Source organism: Microtus oregoni, unplaced genomic scaffold (assembly GCF_018167655.1).
Source record: "Microtus oregoni isolate MIOR12 unplaced genomic scaffold, Mior012 000012F_ref0000307, whole genome shotgun sequence".
Taxonomy (NCBI): domain Eukaryota; kingdom Metazoa; phylum Chordata; class Mammalia; order Rodentia; family Cricetidae; genus Microtus; species Microtus oregoni.
Window position 1 is genome coordinate 42,387,857 of NW_024543071.1, and position 14,459 is coordinate 42,402,315.

General features: G+C 36.2%; 1 protein-coding gene across 3 annotated transcripts in view; it reads left to right on the plus strand.

Moving 5' to 3' along the window:
• Vps13a (vacuolar protein sorting 13 homolog A) overlaps positions 1-14,459 on the plus strand; it is a 197,239-nt gene that overhangs the window by 46,950 nt on the left and 135,830 nt on the right. For all 3 annotated transcript variants that reach the window (XM_041661420.1, XM_041661421.1, XM_041661422.1), the window contains exons 16-21: positions 104-198; positions 505-647; positions 6,171-6,357; positions 6,444-6,558; positions 11,601-11,737; positions 13,658-13,790. In XM_041661420.1, the coding sequence (XP_041517354.1) occupies positions 104-198; positions 505-647; positions 6,171-6,357; positions 6,444-6,558; positions 11,601-11,737; positions 13,658-13,790 (810 nt within the window). The remainder of the gene's footprint in view (positions 1-103; positions 199-504; positions 648-6,170; positions 6,358-6,443; positions 6,559-11,600; positions 11,738-13,657; positions 13,791-14,459) is intronic.

A 14,459-nucleotide genomic window follows, 5' to 3' on the forward strand; every position in this document is an offset into this window, starting at 1 on the left:
ACAAAACAGCTATTTCTTTTTGTTTTTCTATAAAGCCAGGTAAATTATATTTGTTTTATATTGTTAGTAGCAAGACCATAAAACATTTATTTATGATTTATAGTTCTTGAAGAAATGTTGACACCTGAAGAAAAAGTTTTGCTTTATGAAGCAATTGGTTATAGTGAAACAGCAGTTGATCCAACCTTGCCAAAAACAGTAAGATATTTTCTTGCTTTATATCTTTTTTTAATGTTAGCTGTGCCTGCTGTAATTCTTTCAGAAATTTTGTATTGCTATTTTTTTCTGTGATCTTTTTGGGGGTCTATAAATAGAGCATTTATCTTAATCCAAGAAATATGAATAAAAGTATTCTTTTAATTTTTGAGTTATTGCAGTGATTCTTTGGTAAATAAAGGCTTGTTTTGAAAGTATCTCTGGATTTGTAAGTAAAGGAATCTCATAAGATTGTTTTGTTTATAGATACCCCATCCTCACTTCTGTTTTATTCTGGATATTCTCTAGTTTGAAGCCTTGAAGTTTTTTGTTCACTTGAAAAGTATGTCTGTTATTCTAAGAGAAAATCACCAAAAACCGGAGCTGGTAAACATTATAGTAGAAGGACTTAGTACTTTGATTGTGCAAAGGCCAGGAGCACAAGCCATAAAGTAAGTATAAATTTATTTTCTTCACAGGTTAAATAACACTAATCTGAATCTGAAATACTGAATTTCAGTGCTTTGACTATTGAAGGAAAATTCCATACCTGACTTAGTGTGATAGAGTGCAGTAAAAACACAGGTACATAAAAATACTGTGTACTATTACCTTTAGACTATATATGTGAGGAATTTATAAAGTATAAATTTGCGCTTAGATCTGAGTCCAGTTCCCCAGAGTCCACATTGTCTAAACACAAATATTCAAAAATCCCTCCAAAATCTCTCTTTCTATCAGCCCGTATCACAACGACAGGGGAGGAGGCCCATTTTGTGAAACTCAGGAGTACAAGTTTTCTACCTTGGATCAGTTGACAGGTGATACAGTTACATCATGTGCTCTTTTAGTGACTAGAATGTAACAAGAATGTAGTCAAAAATTCAGGCTGGAGATGAGGCCTTATCCATGTCTCTGTTCAGCTTATCAAGGTTTTCACATGTATTTTGTACCACAAGCATCCTGGCCCATTGAAATAGTCCTGGTGTTTAAACAGAAAAAAAAAAATGCCTTATTTTGTGGAAGCACTTAGATTTTTGAAGGCTCATTTAAACAACATTGAGTATTTTAGTTATAGGTTAACTTTGAAACATTTTGTGTAGGATAAGACTTCACTATGCAGTAACAAAGTTCTCAAACTGGTCAGCAATTTTAAAAACACAGAAAACAACAGCGAACATGGTAGGTGGTGCTGGGGAAACAGCCTAGTTGGTAAAGTGCTTGTTGCACAAGCATGAGGACCAGAGTTTGATTCCCAAAACCCTTGTAGAAAGCCAGGTGTGGTAGCGACAGCCTGTAATCATAGTTCTGGGCAAGTGGAAATAGGAGGAGCCCTGAAATTCAGTGTCCATCCATCCCTGTTGGATTGGTGAGCCCTCGGTGCCAGTGAGAGACCTTGTCTCAAAAAAAACAAGGTGGACAGTGTTTCAGCTTTTGTCTTTAAGTTTTACTTTAAGGTTGGAGTTTAGGTTACAGACTTTGCAGTCTTTGGTGTGGTGATTTAATGCACTCTGTGTTTAGGGATTTAGACCTCCCCCTGTACCATATAATTTTTTTGGATTTATCAATGTATTCAGTAGAAAGTAATATGTGAATAAACAGAAAAACACTAAAGAAAAATTAAAAAGTAGTATTTGACCATACAGAAAGAAACAACAAATGTTGCTATTTCTAGTACAGCGCCAGGGAAAGTCCTGACTGGAGTGGTGAGGGAATGAAGAAATGACGGATACAGGCTGGGGAGAAACTGCAGCATCCCAGAAGCTTAGTGCAGCTTAAACAGAGAGGCGGGGGGGGGGGGGGGGAGGATTATGGCTTGCAGTTGAACAAAGAGGTAGGGCTACCATATATGGTAGAATAAGGAGGCAGGTTTAGCTAATCTTAGAGGGCATTCACTGTAGGGGAGTAGTCTGCAGGCTCTAAATACAAGGGGAGGAAGAATCAGAACATGGAGCAGAGGGAGGCTTTGCCACCTTTCTGAGCCTCAGCTGCCCCCCATCCCAGGTGAGGGAGCAATGGGCTTTGCCATTTTCCCATGGATTGACGCTAAAGTCTTTGACAGGGCTGGTCATGTCAACAACAGACATTCACTCAGGACTCCACACTTTAAAGGCTTCCTTCATTCTCTGCAAAAAAAAAAAAAAAAAAAAAATGACTTTTACTTAGTCTTCTTTTTTTAAAAGCACTCTTCTTCTCCTCCTTGTCACTCTCCTCCATTCTCTTCCTTCCTTACCCCTCTTGTTTTTGAGATAGTGTCTTTGTATTCGGTATCTTCCTGCCTCAAGCCTCTCAGTTTCTAGATTACCACTGTGTACCACCATGCTTGGTGTATTTTAACCTTTAAGAAATAGTTTTTTGTTTTGTTTTAATTTTTTTTTTGATGTTGTTTTTAGAGACAGAATTTTTCTGTGAAGTTTTTTGAGCCTGTCCTGGAACTCACTCTGTAGATCAGGCTGGCCTTGAACTCATAGAGATCCTTCTGTCTTTGCCTTCCAAGTGCAGGGATTAAGGGCGTGCTTCACACACTGCCCTTCTAAGAAATGCTTTTATTGAGAGCCCCTCCATATACTTCTAACTTATCTATTTAGTATATAATTTATTATGCTTTTGCAACTATATTAACTATACGTTTTTTACATTGATAATGTTTAAGGTTTTGTGCATTAATAATGTTTAAGGTTATGTAGCCACCACCTGAATATAATTCCAGACATTACTACATACCATGAAGAAACTGTATATATTTTACTGGCAGTCCCTTCCTAGCTTTCCAAGGCTCTTTTTCTCTGATTCCAACAACTAGCTTCTTTTTGTTTCTTATTTTTCTCCCTCTTATTTCTGGGGTTAGAAAAATTGCTCAGTGGGTAAGAGCTTTTGATATACATGCACAGGAACCTAATTTCTAATTTCCAGAACCTTAAAAAAAATCGGGTTGAATGCATGTCCCTGTAACTCCAGTGGAGCTAGCAGGTGGATCCTAGGAGCTCACTGGCCAGCCAGCATCACCTGGTCAGTGAATGACCCTGTCTTAAAGGAATATGGTAAAGAGTAGAGGAAGATATATGATGTTCTCCTCTGGTCTTTACATGCAGTTACGTGTGCCTGCACATACACAGACAGACAGACAGACAGAATTAGAATTTTTTGAGCATTTTATATGAAATCATCCAATATGTGGGCTTTACTGTTTTTTTTTTCCTTTTTTACTTACCATGATATCTTTAGGGTTCATTCATATAGAATAAATTTGTAATTTTTTAGTTGCCTGTATTCTATTATTTGGCAGCACCATATTTTGTGTCCATTTTTTAACCGACAACTAATTGATTTGCTTCTATCATTTGGCTATAAGAAATATTTGATATAAACATGAACAAAGTTTTATTTGTATATGGGTTTTAAATTTTGGGGTTATATATCAAGGAATAGACTTATTTTCTTATACAGTAACTGTTAATGTTGAACATCAGGAGGAACTACCAGATAATTTCCCAAATCAGGCATATTTTATATTCCTACTACCAGTGAATGAAATTTCAAATATCTCCATAACTCCAATGATACTTGCTATTATCTCTTCTTCTGATTATGCTATCTTAGTGAAAAGTGGTATCTCAGTGTGAGACTATTATTGATGGTTAATGATTTTAGACATTTTTTTTCTGTATTGTTTTATGTTCATGTTCATACCTTGTTTGGAGAAATTACCTTTAAACTTCCTCTTCCTTTTGACTGATAGGTCTTGATTTGAGTTCTTAACAGTTTTTTATACATTCTTGATGTGTGTCTTTTTCGTATTCTTTCTCTTTCTGGTGGAGATCAAATCAGGGCTATGTTTATGCTAGGCAAGTATTTTGCAGCTAAACTATGGCCTCTTCTGGTGTTTGTGTGTGTATGTTTATGTGTGTGTGTGTGTGTGTGTGTGTATGTATTTGGGGGGATGCTAAGGATTGAATCCAGGGAACTTTACATGCATGGCAAGTGCTTTAACCACGCAGCTGTACCGTAAACCTTACAGGTAAAATAATATTATTTTTTCTATTTAGCACATTTTCTTTCTATTATGTCCCTTGTAGCAAAATGTTTTAAATTTTGGCCTGCTTTGATTTACTTAGACTTTTTGTTGTGTATACATTTTAGTATATCCAAGGTTTGTTTAACTGAGGGTACATTGAATATATTATATATTTCTATAAGTATTTTATGTTACCCTTTTTATTGTTTTTATTAATTTTTTTCTTTTATTTACATCCTGACCGCATTTCCTCCCTTCTCTCCTTCTATTCTTTTCCGCCTCTCTCTCCCGATCCACTCCTCCTCTGTTTCTGTGTAGAAAGGGGTAAGCCTCCCATAGGTGTCAACAAAACATAACATCTAGTTGAGGTAGGATTGTGCTCCTCCCTTTTAATTAAGGCTGGGTGAGGTAACCCATTATGGGGAATAGGTTCCCAAAAGCTTACTCAAGCATTGGGACAGGACCTCATCCTACCGCTAGAAGTCCCATAAAATAGACCAAGCTACAGAACTGTCACACATATGTAGAGGGCCTAGGTGGGTCCCATGCAGAATCCCTAGCTGATGTTCCAGAGTCTTGACCCCTCTGGCTCGTACATCCCTTTCTTCCTCTGAACAGGATTCCTGGAGCTTGGCCCAGTTCTTGACTGTGGATTTTTGCATTTGTTTCCATCAGTTGCTGTATGAAGGTTCCGTGATAACAATTAGGGAAGTCACCAGTTTGATTACAAGATGGCCAGTTCAGGCATCCTCTCCACTATTGCTTGGAGTCTTAGCTGGGGTCATCCTTGTGGATTCCTGGGTGTTTCCCTGGTACCATGTTTTTCCCTACTCCTAAATGCTCCCTCCGCCCCCATATCAAGGCATCTCGTTCATTACTCTCCCCCTCTGTAGTAAGGCTTCTAACAGTGAGAGCAGGACCTCTCCCTGGTACTTAGCTAGCTTTTGGTAACCTGTTCCCTATGCCAGACTGCCTGAAATACCGGGAGGAGCTCAGTCCTGCCCCAACTTGATGTGCCATCCTTTGTGCAAACCCATGGGAGGTGTGGCCCATGGAGGTCTCCTCCATCTGGAGATGGAGGATGAGCAGATGGGAAGGAAGGTAGATAAGAAAGGGGAAGGGATGGAGGAGAGGAGGGAGGGGAAACTGGTTGGTATGTAAAATAAATGGAAAAATGTTATTCAAATGAAATTAAAAAGAAAAAAGTTGTGGGAAATAGAAGTGACTACTAAAAGAAATAGTAGTGACAGCTTATTTGGAGAGGAGTGGAGTAAGGGAAACACGACTTCACTGCTGGTGGGAGTGCAAACTTGTACAGCCATAATGTTACCTCATTAAATTTAGGGTATGTGTTCCTGTAGTAAGGAGGCTACTTGTTGGTTTCTGGCTGCTAAGCCCCAAAATAATCACACAGAAACCTTATTAATTAAATCACTGCTTGGCCCATTAGCTCTAGCTTCTTATTGGCTAATTCTTACATCTTAATTTAACCCATCTTCATTAATCTGTGCATGACCATGAGGTCGTGGCCTACCAGCAAAGTTTCAGCACATCTGTCTCCAGCCACAGCTCCATTCTTCTCTCTGACTCTACCCTCTTTCTCCCAGTATTCAGCCTAGCTTTCCCCACCTAGTTCTGTTCTGCCCTGCCATAGGCTCAAAGCAGTTCTTTATTAATCAATTGTAATCATAGCATACAGAGGGAAATCCTACATCATGCCCCTTAGAGTGAAGATACCAAATACTAGCTATCATAGCTTTTGAATATAAAATTTAACATGAATATGGCTCTTAGTGAAGTAATCTATTAAAATTCATAGGAATTGTATTTTTTCTCTTAAATTATTTGAGTTATAGGAAATGCAAGGAAAAATATCTTTACTATATTTCATAATTTTGCAGTTAGACAAATTATTTAAAATTATATTGACTCCTAATTCCTGTCCTTTTCTTTTATACAGATTTGAAACCAAAATTGATTCATTTTATATTACTGGCCTTCCAGATAATTCAAGAAAACCCCACCTACTGTCTTCATTGGACGATATGTCACTCTTCCAGATTACATTTGAGACGAATCCTTTAGATGAAACTGTTGCTCAGAGGTGTATCATAGAGGCTGAGCCTTTAGAGATAATATACGATGCAGTAAGCATTTTCTGTCTTACTAAGCTTCAGTGTATTTTCACTTGCTTTGAGTTTGTGTTTTATGTTGGCGGTGCTTATTTTAACAGAGGACAGTCAATAGTATAGTGGAGTTCTTCAGACCCCCAAAAGACGTCCACCTAGCACAACTTACCTCAGCAACTTTGACAAAACTTGAAGAATTTCGAGATAAAACAGCAACAGGTAAGTAAAGTCATTTGTGAATTAAACATAATAAAATTTTACTTTAAATGAATTTCTAGACTGGATATGGTTCAGTAGAAACTCATCTGGTGCTTTTGCCAGATATGCATAACAATAATTGCTTTTTATACATAGAACTTATATTTAATAATCACATTTAAGTTAACTGAATGTTTTCATTTAATTATTTAGATGTCTTTATGATAGTTGGCTTTCTGATTTCATCTTTTTACAGTGAATTCCAGAGTTTGGTAGATTATTCTGAGAAATAAAATCCATCTTCTTCCTTCTCAGGGAGAATAAAGGGTATTGTTAAGGATTGTTAAGGTCTCTTTTGGTTTGAATTTGCTAATATATTTTCATGCTTGCTTATTATTTATTTGTGTTTATTCTTCTATTCTTTCCTACAATCTCAGATTCCATTTATAGTTCAAATTCCTGAATTCTGTTCCAGTTCATGTACTGGTGTATGCAGTAGAAGCCCAAAACAAAGTATTATATGAAGCCTTTTGTTGTTTTCAGTCAGTTCCTCTTATTATATAGAAACAGATAGGTAGTTACAAGTAAATGTGAATTCATTGTATTCAAATCCAGTAGCCAGCAGATTTAGATTTTTTTTTTATCTTCAAGACATCTTTCCTCCAACAAAAAGTACTAAAACAGTGGATGTCTGCTGTATAAAATTCAAATGTTATAAAAATACCCCAGAAAGTGTAAGTCTCCCACACTTTACCCTTCTAATTTTACATTTGTCTTCCCTTTGCTACACTACTAGTGTCATTCCCTGTTATTTAGAATAAGAATATTTAGTATCCATGCAGATCTCTGTGAGTTAGATCCTGGCCTCGTGTCTACATTCAAATTCCAGGCCAGTGAAGACTACAAAATGAGTCCCTAGCTTAGAAACAATTATTAAAAATGTTTTTTGAAGTTGGAAAGCTACTCATACTCTTAATTAATTTTTAATATTTAATATATGTTTCAGTTTTTAGGAAACTAAAATTTGCTTATTTTGGTGGACTGATAGCTCTTATCTGTTTTGGTCTTTTTTTTCCCCTTTATTTTCTTCTTTATTAGTTTTTGTTGCATTAACCTCTATTAATTATTTCCTTGTTATTTTTTTCTTGTAAATCCTTTGTAAATATTTTAGGTGAACAAATGAAAGCATACCCAGATTTATCCTTTGTCTCTGATAAGAAAATGAATATGAGCTTTTGTTAACTCTTCTTTTAAAGCGGAGGATTCTCTGGTAGTTTGATACTTATTCTTGATTGTCATCTTGCTGGCATAGAGAGGCACCAAAAAAATCTCCAGAAATGTGTTGAGTTCCCTTTGTCTTGGCCATCTCCTTGCTGGCATGGGGCCTGCCTTTAAGTGTGGTATGTACCCATTGAGACTCCCTTGGAGAAACTTATTTATCATTTGTTATTGTTTGTTAAGTAGAGATAGCTTCTTATTGACGGGAGCGCTTGTGTAAGTTCCCCATCTCAGCGCTTAACCCTGTCTTGTTTGGATCTGTTCAGACCCTCTCTCTATATATATGCTGTCACAGTCTGAGTGAGTTCATATATGCATCAGTACCATTGTGCCTGGAAGATACTGTATCCTGGTATCATCCATGTCTTCTGACTCTTAACAATCTTTTCAGCATAGTTTCCTGAACCTGATGGGGAAGGATTTAGTAAAGATATCCTATTTAGGTTTAAGTATTCCAAGGTCTCTCATTCTATCCTCATTGTCCAGTTGTGGGTATCTGTATTGGTTCCCATCTGCTGTAGAAAGAAGCTTCTCTGATGATGACTGATCTCTGGGTATAACAGAATGTTACTCATTTTCCTGCTACTTCCCTTTAGCAGAACAAAAGTATTTGATTTTCCTCTAGGTCCATGGCCTCCTAGTCTCAGGTTCTTGGTCACCTGGAGCAGTGTCAAGCATGGGGTCCATCTTGCAGAGTGGGCCTTAAATCCAATCAGATAATGGTTGGCTTGTGCCACTATTGCACCACCATATTTTACAGACAGATCATCATTGTAGATTGAAGGGTTGGTAGTGGGTTAGTATGTTATCTTTCTCTTCCAGTAATATGCAGAACTACCTTCTAGTACCATGAACACTAGTCAGTAGGGATGGATGTTGCACTATTTACCTTTTGGGGTTTGGGTTATTTCACTAAGGATCCTTTCTTTTCTGATTCTATCCATTTTCCTATTAATTTCATGATTTCAGTCTTTTGTTTATTTGTTTTTCTTTTATTTTTGTAATGGCTAAATATTCCTTTCACGTGTTGATGGACATGTAGGCTATTTCCAATTTCTTGCTGTTATGAACAGAGCAGTAGTGAACATGTTTGAGCAAGTGTCTCTGTGTAGTAATAAGGGCGGTGGGGCTGCATCCCCAGCACCCCGGCTGCCTGGCTAGCTTATGCCCGAAATAACAACACACAAACTGTATTCATTTAATCACTGCTTGGCCCATTTCTATCTAACCTCTTCTAGGCTAATTCTCACATATTAATTTAGCCCATTTCTAATCATCTGTGTAGCGCCCCTAGGTGCGCTTACCGGGAAGATTCTAGCCTATGTCCATCCTGGGTCGGAGCTTCATCAAGTGCGTCTGCCTGGGAGCTGGCAGCATGGCGTTTCTCTGAGGCGTCTGCTCCTGAGAGGAGAGCTGTGGAGTCTGATCTCACTTCCTCTTCCTCCCAGCATTCTGTTCTGTTTACTCCTCCCACCTATCTTTATATATTTGAGACACTAACCTTATATTGAACATGTAGTTGGTAAATATCTTTTCCTATTTTATAGTTTGGTCTTTTGCCCAGTGATGATGTTATTTGCCATAGAAGATTTCCTATTCATAAGGTCCCATTTATTATTTGTCTTAGTACCTGTGCTGTTAGCATTCTGTTCAGAAGTATTTTTCTGTGCCAGTGAGTTTCTGTCCCGCCCGGTCCTGCAGCCATTCAGTCCCAAAAAAATTACACAGAGGCTTACATTAATTATAAACTGGTTGGCCTATTAGCTCAGGCTTTCTTAATAACTAATTCTTACATCTTACAATAACAGTAATTGGTATATAAATATTGCTTTTATTTGTTTGTTTGTTTACTTGTTTGTTTAATCATGGAATGTTTTTCCTTTTCCATCACTGTGATTAAAATTTTTGCTGGACATAATAGTCTGAGCTGGCATGTATGGTCTCATTAGAGTTGAGTCATTCTAATTGGTCTGTCTTTATATGTTACTTATCTTTTTCCCTTGAAGCTCTTAATATTGTTCTTTTGTTCTATGATAAATGTTTTTAATATTATGTGTCATGGGGAATTTCTTTTGATCCTATCTATTTGGTATTCTAGATGCTTCTTTGATTGGCACCTCCTTTTTTAGGTTAGGAAAATTTTCGTCAATGATTTTATTTAAAATATTTTCTGTGCCTTTGAGATAGGTTTCATCTCTTTCCTCTATTTTTATTATTCATAGATTTGGTCTTTCACAGTGTTCCAGATTTCCTGAAATTTTTGTTACTGGAGTTTTTTATATTTAACATTTTTCTTGACTGAGGTATCCAATTTTTCTACCTTGTCTTGTGCCTAAGATTCTGCTTCCCTGTCTTATAGTCTGTTGGTGAGTACAAACCTGGCCTTTGAGGTTTTTGTTTGACTTCCTAAATTTTCATGTCAGTCTGGGTTTTCTATAGTGAGTCTATTTATACTATCATGTCTTGAACTGTTTTCATTATTTCATTCCATTCTTTGTGTTTTCACAGACTTCATTAAGGGATTTATTTCTGTCTTTAAAGTCCTTGAACATATTCGTAATTGCTACTTTCAATTCTTTGTCTTATTTATTCTTCAGCTATATTACATTTCTCAGGACTCTGATGGAGATATGTTGCCTTGCCATTATAGGCATCTGGGGTTGTGACAAGTGAGGAGATTTTAGGTTTTGAATCTTGTTTTGTGTTTTGGGTAGTTGTTCCACTCCTTGATTTCTGTTGCCCTCTCTCGACCTTAGGAATGTGTGATGGCTTTATGTTGCCTGATAGAGGGTGCTTCCTCGTGTCAGTGGATGGCAGAGAGGAATAGAGGTCCACTAGTAGAAAAGGCTGCTTATCCTATACCTATATAAGTGTATATTTTAAACAGTGTTTATCATCATCATTATTTTGGGACAAAATTTTAGTGTGTAGCACAGGTTAGCTTAAAACTGTCCTTCATTTTCAGTTAATTTCCCAAGTGCTGGGATTTTAAGTGCATCACTGCACCAAGAAAATAATTAATTTAATTATCTTTTTTTCTTTCACATGCATATCAAGCTATTGATTGCTGTATTTGATACTGAGTATCTTTTTTAAGCTTTATTTTCTCTGTCATCGAGTATATATTATACATTAATTAAAAGTACTGACTTTAATTCAAACAAACATTCTTAATAAATCCTGAGTCTTAAAAATTATACTAAACATGCTAATATTCCTACATTTATGCACTTTTTACTTTAAGCCTTCACAACGATAAATTAATATGGTATTACAAAAACAATAAATGATTTTTTTGGAGGATTTGGTTTTGAGAAAGGAAGGAAACAGGTCTTGATAATAGGATATAAAAGAGTTCCAAATAGAAATGTGAACTGCTCTAGTATTGAACTTTCCAAATCAGTTCCTTTATAAAAATTGTAAGGCATATCTGAAAAATGCTCTGTGAATTAATGACTTTTCTTCTCATCTCACACTCTGTGATGCTTCCTAACCTAGGCAAAGTCTGACAAAAAGAAAATTTGTTTGTATTTTTTGTGTTTTGATCCTTGATGTTTGGGAACCTAACTTGTAGAGCAGGCTGTTCCTGAACTCATAGAGATAAGTCTCAATTTCCCCAGTTAAAGGTGTGTGCCACCACGCCTGGCTTTTCTCTAAGGTATGTTAAAATCAGTACTGACTTTATGAACTTTTAAATTATTTTATCGTGTTTGTTGATTCTCTGCTTTATTTTCATAAAGCAAGTTGTGAGAAGTACTCATTGCAAGGATTTAATCTTTTTGCAGGTTTGCTGTATATTATTGAAACACAGAAAGTTCTTGATCTCAGAATTAATGTGAAGGCTTCATATGTTATTGTCCCACAGTATGGAATTTTTAGCCCCACATCAAATCTACTTCTTTTGGATCTTGGTCATTTAAAGGTATGCACTAATAATGTTTGATTGATGATATGACATTTGTGGTATTCTTTTGTTTAAAATGTACTTTGATTTTGTTAAGATGGATTTATTTTTTTAATGTGTGTTTTTCTGAGTGTATGTAGGTATATCAGATGTGTGCACTGCCCAAGGAGGACAGAAGTGGGTCCCAGATCTCCATGAGCTAGAGTTACAGGCTGTTGTGAACCACCATGTGTGTACTGGGAACTGAACCCAGGTCCTCTGCAAGAACAACAAATGTTCTTAATTGCTGAGCCATCTCTGCAGCCCTAGAATATATACTGGTTTTAGATAGTTTGATAAGTTCTATTGATGTTTAAATATATATCAGTACTAGGATTTGAGAAACAATCTTTGTGATTAGTAAATAAAATTTTACTTTATCAGGTAGTTTTTTTTCTCCCTGTATTTTCAAAATCAAAGATTTCATTTTAGCCTTAACTGGCAAGGTAGTGACAGATTTTAAGAATTGTGTTTATAGACTTGAAAGTCATACCTAAGATTTTTTACTCTTCATTTACATTTTATTTGATTAAGTATATAGAATTGGGACAGTTCTGGAGGTGCTCATCTTTCTGCAGTTTTTACATATATAAGTTAAGTAGAAGCATTTTTTTAGATTTCTACGTCTAAACCATTCAGTACTGAACCCGTTAGTGTCATGTAATTATTAAAGGTAAAGAAAAATTAATTAAAATCTTCAGCTTCTGTTTTTTGCTTACTAGTCAGAGCTGGTTAGTGGCTGCTGTCGACTGTCCAGATGCAGGGGATTTCTGTCATCATTACTTACCATTCTGCCACTACAACCATCACATGTAGAATACCTACAGAAGTCTGTGGGCAGCTTGGTGACTTCTCTCTGCCTAAGAACTTTGTTCTTTTCCTGTTACTTTGTACTTGGTATATATTTATTTTATGAATATAATTATAAAATTATTTCAAGGGCAGTTTAAGAAGAATGTAAGTATTAAGAGTTTTGAGGATTCAATTTTCTGACATTAGCTAATTTGTTTTATCTGCTACCTAAAATTTACTACCTTTCAGAGATAATATTTTTTTAAAAAATTTTAAATTTGTTTTTATGTGTATGGATATTTTGTTTGCATTATACATTTGTTTACTATTTAAGTGCCTGGCGCCTGCACATGCCAGAAGGTGCTAGAAATCAAACCTATGTTCTCTGGAAGAGCAGTCAGTGCTGTTAACCACTGAGTCATTTCTACCGCTCCATTTTTTTTTTTTTAATGTTTGTTTTTGAGACAGAGTCTCACTACATATCCCTGGTATCCTAGAACTCACTGTGTAGACCAGGCCAGCCTCCATCTCACAGAGACCTGTTTTCTTTTGTTCTCCTGAGTTCTGGGATTGAAGGTATATGCTACTATGCCTAGTGAGATAATCATTTTAGTCAGTCTATCCCATGAGCTATGTGAAACAGAATAAGAAGTGTGTGTGTGTGTGTGTGTGTGTGTGTGTGTGTGTGTGTGTGAAGAGGTATTATTTTCTAGGACTCTGTTGGTTCCCATTTTTGATATAAGTAAATAAGTAAATTAAAAAATAGACCTCATTATGTGAATGCCGTCTTATATCTGTCTTTGTTGCATGTCTCATGGATAAGGATTTTTTTTTTTGGTTTTTCAAGACAGGGTTTCTCTGTAGCTCTTGGAACTAGCTTTTATAGGTCAGACTGGCCTCAAACTCACAGAGATCTTTCTTCCTTTGCCTCCCGAGTGTTGGGATTAAAGATGTGTACCACCACTGCCTGGCTGGATAAGGATCTTAATAGCTGTGTGTCTGTATGTGAATTTACCTTGTCCTATTAAATTTTTATGTTACAGAGCTAAGCAGTAGTTTTATTTTGAAGTACTTTACATGGTCTAAACTATTAAAATTAACTTTAAGGTGACAAGTAAAAGTCGATCAGGATTATCAGAAATGAAACCAAGTAACACTAGCCTCGAAGAGATAATGCATAGAGCTTATGATTCCTTTGATATTCAGCTTACAAGCATACAGTTGCTTTACAGCAGAGTGGGTAAGTACGAGAGATTATTATTGATTTTTTTTAAACAGTGATTAGGTTTTTAGACACTCTGAAGATATGCCTAAAGACTTTCCCTCTACATACTTGAAACTTTCCTGTATTTGAGTTAAAATTAATGTTAATATTGCACAGTGAATGGGAGATAGTTGATAGTGAAAGTGCGAAACCTTAAGCTCAGCTCCACTGCTTCCGAACAGCCGTTCATTAAGATATGTGACTCGGTACTTGGGTTTGATTGGCTATGGTAATCTAGCTGAGTGATTGATGTTTATTTCTAAGATAATTACAATGATTTTATTTAAATAAAAAAAATTGACTACTTACTAAAAAAAATGACTGCTAACATTTTTCTCGTTTGAAACCAGGAAATTTGTTCCCTAGTTCACCTAGCTAAAATTTTGTCTCTTATTGGGAACTGTGGCTTGCTCATTACACTAAGCTGACTGATTGCTGAGCTCTAAAAATCTGTCCATTGCTACCTTCCTAGTGCTGGGATTTCAAGCATGAACCACCATTGTCTACTCCCCATGAGCTATGTGAAACAGAATAAGAAGTGTGTGTGTGTGTGTGTGTGTATGCACTTAAAATTTTCTGCCTTATTTTGGTGGTATAATATCTGGTTGGCATAGTGATCATTCATAGATATACTGTATATTTGCC